The sequence below is a fragment of the Muntiacus reevesi genome, chromosome 3 (genome assembly GCF_963930625.1).
Source record: "Muntiacus reevesi chromosome 3, mMunRee1.1, whole genome shotgun sequence".
In the NCBI taxonomy this organism is placed as follows: domain Eukaryota; kingdom Metazoa; phylum Chordata; class Mammalia; order Artiodactyla; family Cervidae; genus Muntiacus; species Muntiacus reevesi.
Window position 1 is genome coordinate 129,179,251 of NC_089251.1, and position 12,155 is coordinate 129,191,405.

The window sequence follows — 12,155 nt, forward strand, 5'->3', positions numbered from 1 at the left end:
GTGCTAGCCACCAAACACCACCACTCCTGGCAGAAGCTGCACAGTTTGGCACATTTATAAAAGATGTAAAACAGGGTGGGGTGGGAGGAGACAGAAGCATGAGGTGTCCAGGGTGGCATGACAGACACCGGACATGCACCACGCACTTAAGCCCCCTCCTCCAAGCCCCCTTCCCAGACCCAGCCCCGAGCAGCACCCCCCACCCCATCCCCTGCCACTCCCCTCAGGCTGGTGACTTGCAGAGGACAGGAGACCAGAGTGAGGACCACTGCAGTCTGCCCCATGGACAAGGACAAGAAGCTTAGATGAGTCTGGCTGAGAGGTGGAGGTGATGGGGGAGGAAGGCAGGCTTCCTCCACTTAGACATGCAGGAGAGTGGCCCATGGGACCCCGGCAGTGGGCGAGGAGGTGGAGCCACCCTTGGAGAAGCCCTACCAATCAGAAATCTAAGGCAAGGGTCCCAGGGTCCCCTCCAAGCCCACCCCTCCACACGCGCACACACAGGCGACACACACAACCCTGAGCACAGCCCAGCGGGGCTCACACTCGCGTCCCTCAGGAGCTCCCGGGGAGCTTGGGAGGGGGCTCTCCCCTCAGGCCAGGCCAGGCCTGAGCCAGGTCCTCCCATCTGGTGGCCAAGCCATCCCTCTCCAGGGTGGGGAAAGGAACGGCCAAAGGGCACAAGGCCAGGTGGCTGAGCCTTGGCCCAGCAGGCCTCCCCGAGCCGGCAGAGCTGGTGACCGATGAGTGTAGGCGGGCAGGGGCAGCTGGACTGCTATACCCGCACGGGAGGCCCAGAGCAGGCCGTCAGCGGGCCCCGGGACCCGTACTCATAGTCCGCATCTGTGGGCGAGGCCATGAAGGAGCTCAGAGAGCTCCCAGTCTGCCGATCCCGGAAGCTCTGGATGTAACTCTGTGGGAAAGGAGAAACAGGTGTGAGAGTGCCACTGCAGACCCCTGCCCTGAAAGCCACCCAGGCAGACGGCTTCAGCCTGCGCCATCACAAGCCTGGGACCCATCCTGGTCCTCTGCCAGCCTGGGACCTCACCACCCTGAGTGCACGGCCCTGAGACCCTTCCCTGTACCATGCCTCATTAAAATCCACACTCAGGACACCTCTCCCCCACCCATCAGACCCCTAAGTGGTGGACAAGCCCTAGGCCTTCTAGGCGGTGACCAGCCCTGGGGAAGGCCCAGTCCTGCTTGGACAGAATCCAACACCCCCTTCTCCCCACTCGGGCTGGAGGGAAGGGCTCGGGGTGCTCACCGGGGAGAGGATGTCTCCATTGAAGCGCTTGATGGGCACTGGCCTACGCCGATAAGCAGGGTCAGGGGGCCCAGGCCTTGGAGGAGCCCGAGAACCTCTGGGGAGAGCCCTTGGGGGTCTCTTTTTGCGCCGCTTCTCCTTGCGTTCTTCTTGCTGCCGAATCCGCATCAGCTGCACACGTCGGCGCTGCCGGCTGATGACCACTGCGAAGGGTGGGGAAGAGCAGGCTCTCAGAGGCCCACGTACCTCATCTCGCCCAAGCGTCCCCGCCCCTTCCTACCTGGGGACTCCAGGCCCCCAGATTCCCCTGGTCTGAAACCTCTCCTCCTTTACTCTCCTGGTCTCCCACTTGCCAGATAGGGCCTCCCACAGGTCTTTTCTTCCAGAGGCCTTTAGGGGAGATTCCTAGGCTCTAGGTACCTCTTCCAGGCTGCTACCCTACCTCTCTCCTAGTCTGGAGCCATAGGTGACTCACCTAGATTGGCCATCAGCATCTCTAAACCGGACAACTAAGCTGCCTCCCCACTGGCTTCCCTTCTACACCTGCCTTCCCTGATGCTTTCTGCACTCAGCAGCCAGAAAATAATTAGTTTATATCCTTCCTGCTAAACTTCCAATGGCATCGCACCAGCCCTCTAATAAAATCCGGAGTCCTCATCATGGCCCACTGTGGCCACATAGTTGCCCCTCTCACCCCCTAACTCCCGCCCCACCGCCTTACCAGGCCAAGCTCATTCCCTCTCAGGCCCTTGCCCTTGCTTTTCCCTCTTCTCTAGGTCTTTGCATGGCTGGTCCCTTATCTTTCAGGTCTCTGCTTAAATGTCACCTCTTCCATGTGACACCCCTCCTTGGCCACCCCGTCCATATGTTACATTACCCTGCACACCTCTTTCATATCAGTCCACACAATGGGAATTATCTCCTTAGTCTGCCTGTCTGTTGTCTGTTTCCCTCACCCTGAATGTAACCCTGGAAGGATGGGGGCGTTTTCTGTTTTTGTCTCTGTTGCATCCCCAGATGTCTGGAAGGGGCTTGGCACAGAGCCGCTGTTCCATCTGTTGTGGCATGGACGGTGGCACTGAGGTCCTGCTCTCCCAGACCCTGAGCCAGCCTGCTCTCTGTAACTCAACTGAGGCCTTCTGCTGCTGGTGCCTACAGCTCCGTCCCCCATCCACAACAGCTTAGACCCCCCCACCCAACCACCCATCTCTGTCATGCCCACCCTGGCCTGTACCCTCTCACCTTCCGTGTGGGAATCCCGCTCGGCCGTCACCCGCCACTGCACCAGAACGCCCATGAGGCTGAGCAGGGGCCACAGTGCCAGCAAGGCCCAGCTCCGCCAGCAGAGCGGGGGTACAGGGGCAGCCCGCAGACGCTCTACCGCATAGCGCGCCAACAGCAGCAGCTCGGCAAAGTAGTCAGCAGCCGTGGCGATGAGTGCGGCACCGGTCACCGCGGTGGCCAGGGTGATGAGCGGGCGGGGCCAGCGCAGAGTGAGCAGGGCGCAGAGCAGGCCACCCCCCAGCAGCAGCCCCAGGGGGCCCCAGACAGAGCCCGGCTGGTAGTAGGGTGCGGAGCCCAGCAGGGCAGCAGCGGCAAGCAGAAGGCCAAGCAGCAGGCCCACCAGGAAGAGGCCCACGCTGCGCACCAGCATGGCCACCAGCCCGCAGAGCAGCCCGATGCCCAGCGCGATGCCTGCGCTTGCCCCGGCACTCAGCTGCGTCTCCAGCACTCGCTCTCGGTAGCACAGCAGGAAGATGACCACCGAGCCAAACAGCAACCCGGTGAGAAAGAGTACTGCCTTGAAGCAACGGTAACCTGGAGGGAAACAGGGGCTAGTGAGAGGCCAAAACAAGGTCACAGGGCTGGAGGTAGGAGGTCAGAGGGGTCAAGATCAAGGAATCACAGGGGAACCAGAGGCAGGACACTAAGCTTAGAGAATTGGGGGTCCCTAGGGTCCTGAGGGCAACAGTGAAGGGACCACTGGGGTCAAAGAAGGTCAGAGAGGTAGGTCATTGGGAGTCTGTGGGAAACAGACAGTCATTAAAAGGAATGTTGGGTTTTTGAGATAGAGATAGATCATTCTATCAGTTACAGGGTCACTGGGGTTTTTGGGATCATAGAGGTCAGGGAGAGAGGTCACTGGGGTCACAGATAGATGACCAATAAAATCCCTGGAGTCCTTAGGGTGGGATTATTCAGAGAGATGAGGTATTTGGAAGTCAGAAAGAACATGAAAGACGAGGTCACACAGGTTCAGAAAGATGAAGTCTTTAGGTCAAGGGAATTGACAAATGTGGTATCATTGAGCGTATTAAAGGGTTTTTAAGAGAGGGTAATAATATTGAAGCCAGAAAAATGTAATCATTGAGATCATAGTGGGGGCAAACAGACAATGGGGTTGTAGGGATTCCCCTGTGTTAGGAGTAATAGAGAGTCAGATGGATGGAAGGTAATGAGATAGCTTGGTGGGGGGCGTCAATAGGGCTCACAAGGAGCCACAGGGAGTTAAAGAGGATTATAGGGCAAATAGTGGTGTGGAGTTTCAGAAAAATGGAGGTTATAGAGCCATAAGGCCCAGTAAGGGTACCTGGAAGTGTGAGGGATGCTGAAAAGTTGAGAAGATGGAAGTCAGAGATGGGGGTCAAATGGTCAGGGAGAGCCAAAGAGAAAGGTTATAAAAAGGAGAATCAGTGCTAGGAATGAGAGGAAGCACTGGAGTCCAGGAGGTTCTAGGATCAGGAAAAGGAGTAGGGCAGGCACAATGGCTCAAAGGGTTCAAGAGCCTGAGAGTGGGCGCCTCCAAGAGCCACAGGGCAGGGAAGACCAGGAGAGGGATCGGCAGGCTGCATTGAGCAACTGTAGAGGGATTGGTATAAATAGTGGAGGGGGTGAGGTGACACAGACTCCTTGGAGACCCAGAATGTGTCCTGAACCTATAGAAGGGCTCTTCCTCCTGCCCACTCTGCAATTGTTCAGCCCAGAGTTTGGAGGTGGAAGGAGAGGGACCATCTGGCTTCCATGCCTGCCTACTACCCAGCCATTCTAGGGGGAGGTGTAAAGGCTGCAGAACATAAGTCCTGCCCTATTTCTGCCCAACCTGGAACTCAGACCTCCAAGCTTCCTTTGCACTTCATCCAGCCACCTGTAATGCTCTGCCTGGAGGCTTTCCCTGGATGCTCAGCCAATAAACCTCACTTCCCTATCTGAAGTTCTGTACTTCTTGCTGTAGAGTCACTGGGCACCTACTCCACTAGACCATCTGGCAGTTTGGTGCATTAGAAAAAGTTGTGCCTTCCTCTAGGCAAAGCAGCCTTGCACCAAGCTCTAGAGTTTGGCAAGTAGAGCATGGTCTGGATTTCAGCCCCCACTTGCCTATCCAACCGAACTCCCTTGTGTCCTGGACAACCATTCACAGTAGCACTGATTACTGGAGCTTTCCTTTTACATATATCCCCATGTATGTGATCACCATTTAGCTCCCTCTAATATGTATTGTAGGTATGAATGTGCCAGAAGTCTCTCCCTCATTAGACATTATACCCTGTGGTAAGGGACCATGTTAACTCACCCTTCTAAATGTTTTCGGTGCCTCCCTAGCATAGTGACCCAAACACATCTACACCACAATAACTATTATTTATTGAGTGCTTATTAATTTTCACAACAACCTCATGTGAGACAGATATCATTGTTTCCACTGTTCAGATGAGAAAACTGAGGCTTAGAAAGGTTAATGTGCGCAAGGCATCATAATTAGTAAAGTGCAGAACCACGTTCAAATCCAAGCATGCCTAATTCAAAATCTGTGTTCTCCAGGATCTAGAGTCTAAATTATCTACAAACATGTACGGAATGAAAAAAGAGAAAAGAAAGATAGTTCATGGTAAAGTTCCAAAGAAGGTTTGGGGTGCCTCAGAAAAATAATTTGGGGAACCAGCGGGGGGGGGGGGGGGCAAGTGAGGAATGAGATGGGGTCTTACCGAAGAAGCAGTAGACGACTCCAAACAGACAGCACATGATGCAAACGAGGGCCGGCAGTGCCTCGTACCTGCGCTCCAGGGGCTGTTCACAGGGTGCTCCCCAGAAGGCATCATCTGGCTCTGGGGGCAGTAGCTGGAACCGAAGTGTTGCCACAGTGCCCGGCATAGTGCTGGGAACAGAAGGGAGTCACCCTCCCACGTCAGCCTGACAGAGAGGAAGTTGGGGGTCAAGGAGGAGTCCTGGGTCTCCACCAGGATGAGGGTGAGATGGGAGTGGAGAACTAGGCAAAGATACAGTGGACAAAGGAGTGGCGCCCACATTACACAGCTCTGGAAGCATCCCTGAAGTAAGGGACAAAAGACAAAAGAGGGAAAGAGTGCCTGGCAAGAGGGAGCTGGGATGAAGAAGTTAAAAGGGGGACTGAGTTGGGGGGAGATGAGGGCAGTGTGCTGCCGGTGAGAAGGCAGCCAGGACACTGGTCTGTGGGCGGCTAAATCTGGGATTATCCAAGATCTACCTGGGCTGGAGGCGACCTGAGCTTCTGAGCGAAAGAGGCTGTGCAGGGACCGGAGGGGCCGCGGTCGCCAGGCGCCAGAGCCTCCAGCTGACTGGGGTCCGGTAAAAGTCCGCGGTGAGGGGAAAGGGGCTGCTGGGCCGGAGGGACCGGTCCCTGCGCGGCGGCGACGCCGCTCCGCCTCCAACACCGGCTGGCACTCCAGTCCCGCGACGTCCGGGGACTTAGGTTGGGCCCGGGGAAGGGAAAGAAGCAGGAACAGGGGCTCGGGCTGCCCCAGAGCCGCGGCCCCATGCCCTGAGCCCGCCCGCGGCCTTTGGTGCTGATGGACAGCTCCGGCCTCTGCTCCTTACGTCACTCAGGGCGCACCATCCAGGCAGGGGCGGGCTGCTTCTGACGTCACACGGGACGCACCAACCACGCCGGGGGGGAGGTAGGGGACTCCGCCCCCGACGTCTGCCTCTCCCGCACTGAGGAGGGGGCACTTCCGGGGGTCCTTCCCCTTTAACCTCCCCCATCTCCTCCCTCTCCGGTAGCTGGAGCCCGAGACCCCACCCCGGGGGCGGGGCCCTTCCAGTGACACGTCGGACAGCGGCGGCCTCGGCGGAGGCTCCCGCGCCCAGCGCCGGGACCCTACGCGGTACCGAGCGGCAGCTGGAGGGGCACAGGAACGCGGCGCAGGGGATTCCGCTCTGGCGGCTGGCCTTGCTCGGCGGGGAGGGAGGGGACCCGCCCGCTTGGCTCAGGACCTCCGGATCCGCCCCCTCCCCGGTCCCGCCCCCTCGAAGCCTCCTTTTGCTGCTCTGGGGCTGCTCCAGGGCTGGGGACCCGCGGTCCGGGCGCCATGCGGGCATCGCTGCTGTTGTCGGTGCTGAGGCCCGCGGGGCCCGTAGCCGTGGGTATCTCTCTGGGCTTCACTCTGAGCCTACTCAGCGTCACCTGGGTGGAGGAGCCTTGCGGCCCAGGGCCGCCCCAGCCCGGAGATTCTGAGCTGCCTCCGCGCGGCAACACCAATGCGGCGCGCCGGCCCAACTCGGTGCAGCCCGGAGCGGAGCGCGAGAGGCCCGGGGCCGGTGCAGGCGCCGGGGAGAACTGGGAGCCGCGTGTCTTGCCCTACCACCCTGCACAGCCTGGCCAGGCCGCCAAAAAGGCCGTCAGGTAGGGATTGGACTCGCCAGCCCCACCCCCTGGGAACCGGCTGGGATGGGTGCGCAGCGGAGGCCGCCTGGGGCTGGGTCAGGTCCCGGAAGGAAGGGTCTAACAAGCCAGGAAGTCTTTGGGCCCCGATCATTTCCGATGGCCCTGCTCCCTGGGAAGGTTTGGAGGCCCCATCCAGACCTGGGCAGAACTCACTCGCCTCTGACCTAAACCTGCTTGACCTCCTCAAAGGTCTTCAGAGCTCACTGACTGGGTGTTAGGTTTAGAGAAATGACTAGTATATAGAGTGGGTGCATTGAGAGAGGGAAAGAGAAAAGAGAGGATTTACCTATGCGGGCTTCCCTGGTAGCTCATCAGTAAGAGAATTCGCCTGCCAATGCAGGAGACCTGGATTTGATCCCTGGGTCAGGAAGATCCCCTGGAGAAGGCAATGGCAACCCACTCCAGTATTCTTGCCTGAGAAATTCCATGGACAGAAGAGCCTGGTGGGTTACAAGGGGTCATAAAGAGTCAGATGTGACTTACTGACTAAACAACAACAAGGATTTGCCTGTATCTCCTGTACCTGGGTGGGCACCTGGGAAAGAGGGAGGTTTGTGGGTAAAGGATGATGTATCCATCCCATTAATGCCTCTGCCTATGAGTTGAAATAATTTCTCCTAAGTAACACTGAGTTCAAATTCCAGTTCTTCAGCTTACCTTCTGTATTATGGAAGGTAAGTTTCTGGAACCACTGAGCCCCCCCCAAACACATTCACTATGCCTCAGTGTCATCTACCCCTTTCCATCGTTTCTGTGATCTATTTGTGGTATAATGGCATATTATTTAGAAATAAGTATGTACATGATGTGTGGAGTATCTGTGTGCCAAGAATTTGGCTAAGTGCTTTAAAGAGATACAATCATCCCATTTTACAGATGAGGCTACCCAAGGTTTAGGTGGGTTAAATAACTCGCTCAAAGACTCAACTACTAAATAACAAAACGGAGAATCGGACCCATAATATATCTCTCATATCTGCATGGATATCTATCTCCCTTTTAAAAGCACTTGGGTAGGTAGGGTCAACAGTTCCCTTAAATCCTCATGACCCCTGGAACAGAGTTATTCTATCATAAACGAGGAAACAGGCCCAACGAGGACATGACCTGCTGAAGCCTACGCATGGTACCCTCTGCCTGGCCTACTTGTCTTTTGATAACCTTGTGCCATCTTTCCCCCACCCCCAGGACTCGCTACATCAGCACGGAGCTGGGCATCAGGCAGAAGTTGCTCGTGGCGGTGCTGACCTCACAGGCCACGTTGCCTACGCTGGGCGTGGCCGTGAACCGCACGCTGGGGCACAGGCTGGAGCGTGTGGTGTTCCTGACGGGCTCGAGGGGCCGCCGGGCACCGCCAGGTATGGCCGTGGTGACGCTAGGCGAGGAGCGGCCCATTGGGCACCTGCACCTGGCACTGCGCCACCTGCTGGAACAGCACGGCGACGACTTCGACTGGTTCTTCCTCGTACCCGATGCCACCTACACCGAGGCACACGGACTGGCTCGCCTAGTCGGCCGTCTCAGCCTGGCAGCCGCTGCCCACCTCTATCTGGGCCGGCCCCAGGACTTCATCGGTGGAGAGCCTGCCCCAGGCCGCTACTGCCACGGGGGTTTTGGGGTGCTGCTGTCGCGCACACTGCTGCAGCAGCTGCGCCCCCACCTGGAAGCCTGCCGCAATGACATCGTCAGTGCGCGCCCGGATGAGTGGCTGGGCCGCTGCATCCTTGATGCCACTGGGGTGGGCTGCACTGGCGACCACGAGGTAAGAAGAGAAGCCACCCCACTGGTGCCTCCCATCTCTGCATGTGTACATCCCCCTGAGAGGCAGAGAGGGTGGTTGGAGATATAGGCCTGGGTTTCTCTGTAGTTCTGTCATTTTCTAACCTTGTGACCTTGGGTACGTTACTGAATGTACTGAGCGTCCTCATCCATACCAATGGAAATAATTATTTCTCAGGCTTGTTATAAGGATTAGAAAAAATAAGGGAGGCTTGCACATAGTAGGTGTTTGTTATTGGCCATTATTATTTTATTTGAGCCCCTGGACAGCTCTGAGATAGGACACACGCCTGTTTCACAGATGAGCTGGCAGAGGCTTACCCAAGGTCACACAAGCTCACAACCGGTCAAGGTAGGCCGACACCCACAGAATTCTGACCCCAAGTCCACAACGGGTCATAGGATGGAGAGATGAGACACACACTATTGGGGGGGTGGGGCACTGTCCCTTCATACTTCCCACTGCCCTTCCTCTCCCCAGGGGGTCCACTATAGCTACCTGGAGCTGAGCCCTGGGGAGCCCGTGCAGGAAGGGGACCCTCGTTTCCGTAGTGCCCTGACTGCTCACCCTGTCCGTGACCCTGTGCACGTGTACCAGCTGCACAAGGCTTTTGCTCGAGCTGAACTGGAACGCACATACCAGGAGATCCAGGAGTTACAGGTATGGTCTGGGCTGGGGGTGAGGGGTAGGGAGTCTGGCGGGTGGGGAGTTAGGAGTAGGGGGGTGTGGAGGGTAGGAGGTGGAGGATAGGGAGTAGGGGGTGAGGAGGGGAGAGTGGGGTTTCCTAAGAGGTCTCAGAGATCCCAGGAAAATAAAAAAATTAGCACAAGAATCAGAGCATCTCTGCTTTCTGGTCCCTGTCTGCTTCTACCTTTTCTGAGGAGCCTCTCCAATTTAATTCTTAGGCTGCCTCCCATCTGGGGAAAGGACAGGTGGGAGCATTGAGTGGGCTGAGGTTGGCAAGAGACTGGGGACTTGTGCTAAGTGCCACGTGCTCCTGCCCAGCCTCCCGGCTGCGTGCTGGCCCCCGTGGTCCGCGCCTGGCTCATGGCCTCTTCCTCCAACCCAGTGGGAGATCCAGAACACCAGCCGCCTGGCAGCGGATGGGGAGCGGGCAGCCGCCTGGCCAGTGGGCATTCCAGCACCGTCTCGCCCTGCCTCCCGCTTTGAGGTCCTGCGCTGGGACTATTTCACAGAGCAGCATGCTTTCTCCTGCGCTGATGGCTCCCCCCGCTGCCCGCTGCGTGGGGCTGACCGAGCCGATGTGGCTGACGTTCTGGGGGCAGCCCTGGAGGAGCTCAACCGCCGATACCAGCCGGCCCTGCGGCTCCAGAAACAGCAACTGGTTAACGGCTACCGACGCTTCGATCCTGCCCGGGGGATGGAGTACACACTGGACTTGCAGCTGGAGGCACTGACCCCCCAGGGGGGCCGCCGGCCCCTCACCCGCCGGGTGCAGCTGCTACGGCCACTGAGCCGCGTGGAGATCTTGCCCGTGCCCTACGTCACGGAGGCCTCGCGTCTCACTGTGTTACTCCCACTGGCCGCGGCCGAGCGTGACCTGGCCCCTGCCTTCCTGGAGGCCTTTGCCACGGCAGCGCTGGAGCCTGGTGATGCTGCCGCAGCCCTGACCCTGCTGCTACTATATGAGCCCCGACAGGCCCAGCGGGCGGCCCACGCCGATGTCTTTGCCCCCGTCAAGGCCCATGTGGCAGAACTGGAGCGGCGTTTCCCTGGTGCCCGGGTGCCCTGGCTCAGCGTGCAGACAGCCGCACCTTCACCGCTGCGCCTCATGGATCTCCTCTCCAAGAAGCACCCGCTGGACACGCTGTTCCTGCTGGCCGGGCCAGACACAGTGCTCACTCCTGACTTCCTGAACCGCTGCCGCATGCATGCCATCTCTGGCTGGCAGGCCTTCTTTCCCATGCACTTCCAGGCCTTCCACCCGGCCGTGGCCCCACCCCAGGGCCCAGGACCCCCCGAACTGGGCCGCGATACAGGCCGTTTCGATCGCCAGGCGGCCACTGAGGCCTGCTTCTACAATTCCGACTACGTGGCGGCCCGAGCAAGGCTGGCAGCGTCCTCGGACCAGGAGGAGGAGCTGATGGAGAGCCTGGATGTGTACGAGCTGTTCCTGCGTTTCTCCAGCCTGCACGTGCTGCGGGCTGTGGAGCCGGCGCTGCTGCAGCGCTATCGGGCGCAGACGTGCAGTGCACGGCTCAGCGAGGACCTCTACCACCGCTGTCGCCAGAGCGCACTCGAGAGCCTCGGCTCCCGCACGCAGCTGGCCATGCTGCTCTTTGAGCAGGAGCAGGGCAACAGCACCTGACCCCGCCCTGCGCCCCCAGAACCGGCAAGGCGGCGGCGCCCGGCCCCGCTCCTCCCCCAACCACCTGGAGCAACCTGCCAGACTCGCTGGATAGGGCTGGCCGCAGCCCCAGACCCCAGGGGCCCCTCTCTCTCTCGCGTGGGGTCGCCCTCCGGCTCAGAGCAAGCCTGGAGCCACCCTTGGAGCCACCTTTTTCTGCCCCAAATCCTGTCTCCCTGGTCCCTTGACGCTGCTGATTCAGGCTGTGGCCTCCGAATATTTATGCAGTGCAGTCTGCCTGACGCCAGCCCCACCTCCTAGGGTCAGCCCAGGGGGCCTGGGCTGCAGATGAGTTGTTGGAGAAGGGTAGCTGAGAGAGGAGGGTGGGGCATCTCCCATCTTCTCCCCTCTGCATTCCTGATGAAGCTCCCTGACTTTAATAAACTGGCTGAGTGTGGACTAGTGTCTTGAGTCTTTGAAAGGTGGGCGTGGGGGCAGGGAGGACTGAGGATGGAGGCTTCCTGGTGCTGGCTGGCGCCTGGATTTCCTCTTCCAAGGGACCGAGTCATGCGTGTGCCCTGCCACGCCCCAGCTCCCGGCTTAGTCACATATAAACACAGAGAATTCTTACTGCCTCTTTATTCCCAATTTTGTCAGCACTTTATAAAACCAGATCAGAAGCAGAGAGGCCTGAGGAAGCCCCCTTTCCCACCCCAAGCTCAGCCAAGGTCTGGAAGAGCTGCTGCTCCCCTTGGTGCAGGCTTCGGGGAGTGGAGTTGGGGCAGGGGAATCTGGGAGCTGGGCCAGGCCGGCTGGATCACCCTCTCCCCTGCCGAAAGGGGAGCCGGGTCTGGAGCAGGGCAGGAAGCAGGACCAGCCCAGCTGTCCTGAGTCCTGGGGGCCTGCCCTCTCCTGCTGACACTGCAGGACTGGGGTCCTGGCTGTCCCTAAACTACCCGCCCCGATCACCATTGTCCCACCCGCCTTCTACATCGGTACCCTACCCCCACCCTGTCCTCCCTGAATATATACAAATGTACAGAGGGTTCCACTCCTGGAGTGGGCCCCTTTTTCCTCCTTGCTCTTTCCTCCCCCACCCCTT

The 12,155-nt window shown here is 58.7% G+C and overlaps 2 protein-coding genes across 3 annotated transcripts; one reads left to right on the plus strand and one right to left on the minus strand.

Moving 5' to 3' along the window:
* Positions 1 to 771: 771 nt before the first annotated feature.
* On the minus strand, positions 772 to 6,178 carry TMEM198 (transmembrane protein 198). 2 transcript variants are annotated; one of them, XM_065930480.1, is made up of 5 exons: positions 5,769 to 6,178; positions 5,251 to 5,455; positions 2,510 to 3,085; positions 1,268 to 1,470; positions 772 to 913 (listed from the first exon to the last, which is right to left on the minus strand). In XM_065930480.1, exons 2-5 carry the CDS (start codon positions 5,414 to 5,416, stop codon positions 776 to 778), a joined length of 1,083 nt encoding a protein of 360 aa, XP_065786552.1. In that variant the 5' UTR covers positions 5,417 to 5,455; positions 5,769 to 6,178; the 3' UTR covers positions 772 to 775. The 2 variants fall into 2 exon arrangements, with proteins under 2 accessions (XP_065786552.1, XP_065786554.1); XM_065930482.1 differs by lacking the exon at positions 5,769 to 6,178 and having other exon boundaries at positions 5,251 to 5,684.
* A 181-nt stretch (positions 6,179 to 6,359) lies between these two features.
* CHPF (chondroitin polymerizing factor) lies at positions 6,360 to 11,512 on the plus strand. The gene is made up of 4 exons (XM_065930479.1): positions 6,360 to 6,923; positions 8,154 to 8,727; positions 9,226 to 9,405; positions 9,815 to 11,512. Exons 1-4 carry the CDS (start codon positions 6,610 to 6,612, stop codon positions 11,072 to 11,074), a joined length of 2,328 nt encoding a protein of 775 aa, XP_065786551.1. The 5' UTR covers positions 6,360 to 6,609; the 3' UTR covers positions 11,075 to 11,512.
* Positions 11,513 to 12,155: the final 643 nt, after the last annotated feature.

Bases quoted from the DNA above. Each gene is read 5' to 3' on its own strand.
- CHPF (XM_065930479.1), top strand. From the start codon at position 6,610: ATGCGGGCATCGCTGCTGTTGTCGGTGCTGAGGCCCGCGGGGCCCGTA. The intron at 6,924-8,153 runs GTAGGGATTGGA...CCCCACCCCCAG, and splicing joins GCCGCCAAAAAGGCCGTCAG to GACTCGCTACATCAGCACGG. The intron at 9,406-9,814 runs GTATGGTCTGGG...CCTCCAACCCAG, and splicing joins AGGAGATCCAGGAGTTACAG to TGGGAGATCCAGAACACCAG.
- TMEM198 (XM_065930480.1), bottom strand. From the start codon at position 5,416: ATGCCGGGCACTGTGGCAACACTTCGGTTCCAGCTACTGCCCCCAGAG. The intron at 3,086-5,250 runs GTAAGACCCCAT...GTTTCCCTCCAG, and splicing joins AGTCGTCTACTGCTTCTTCG to GTTACCGTTGCTTCAAGGCA. The intron at 914-1,267 runs GTGAGCACCCCG...CCTTTCCCACAG, and splicing joins ATGGAGACATCCTCTCCCCG to AGTTACATCCAGAGCTTCCG.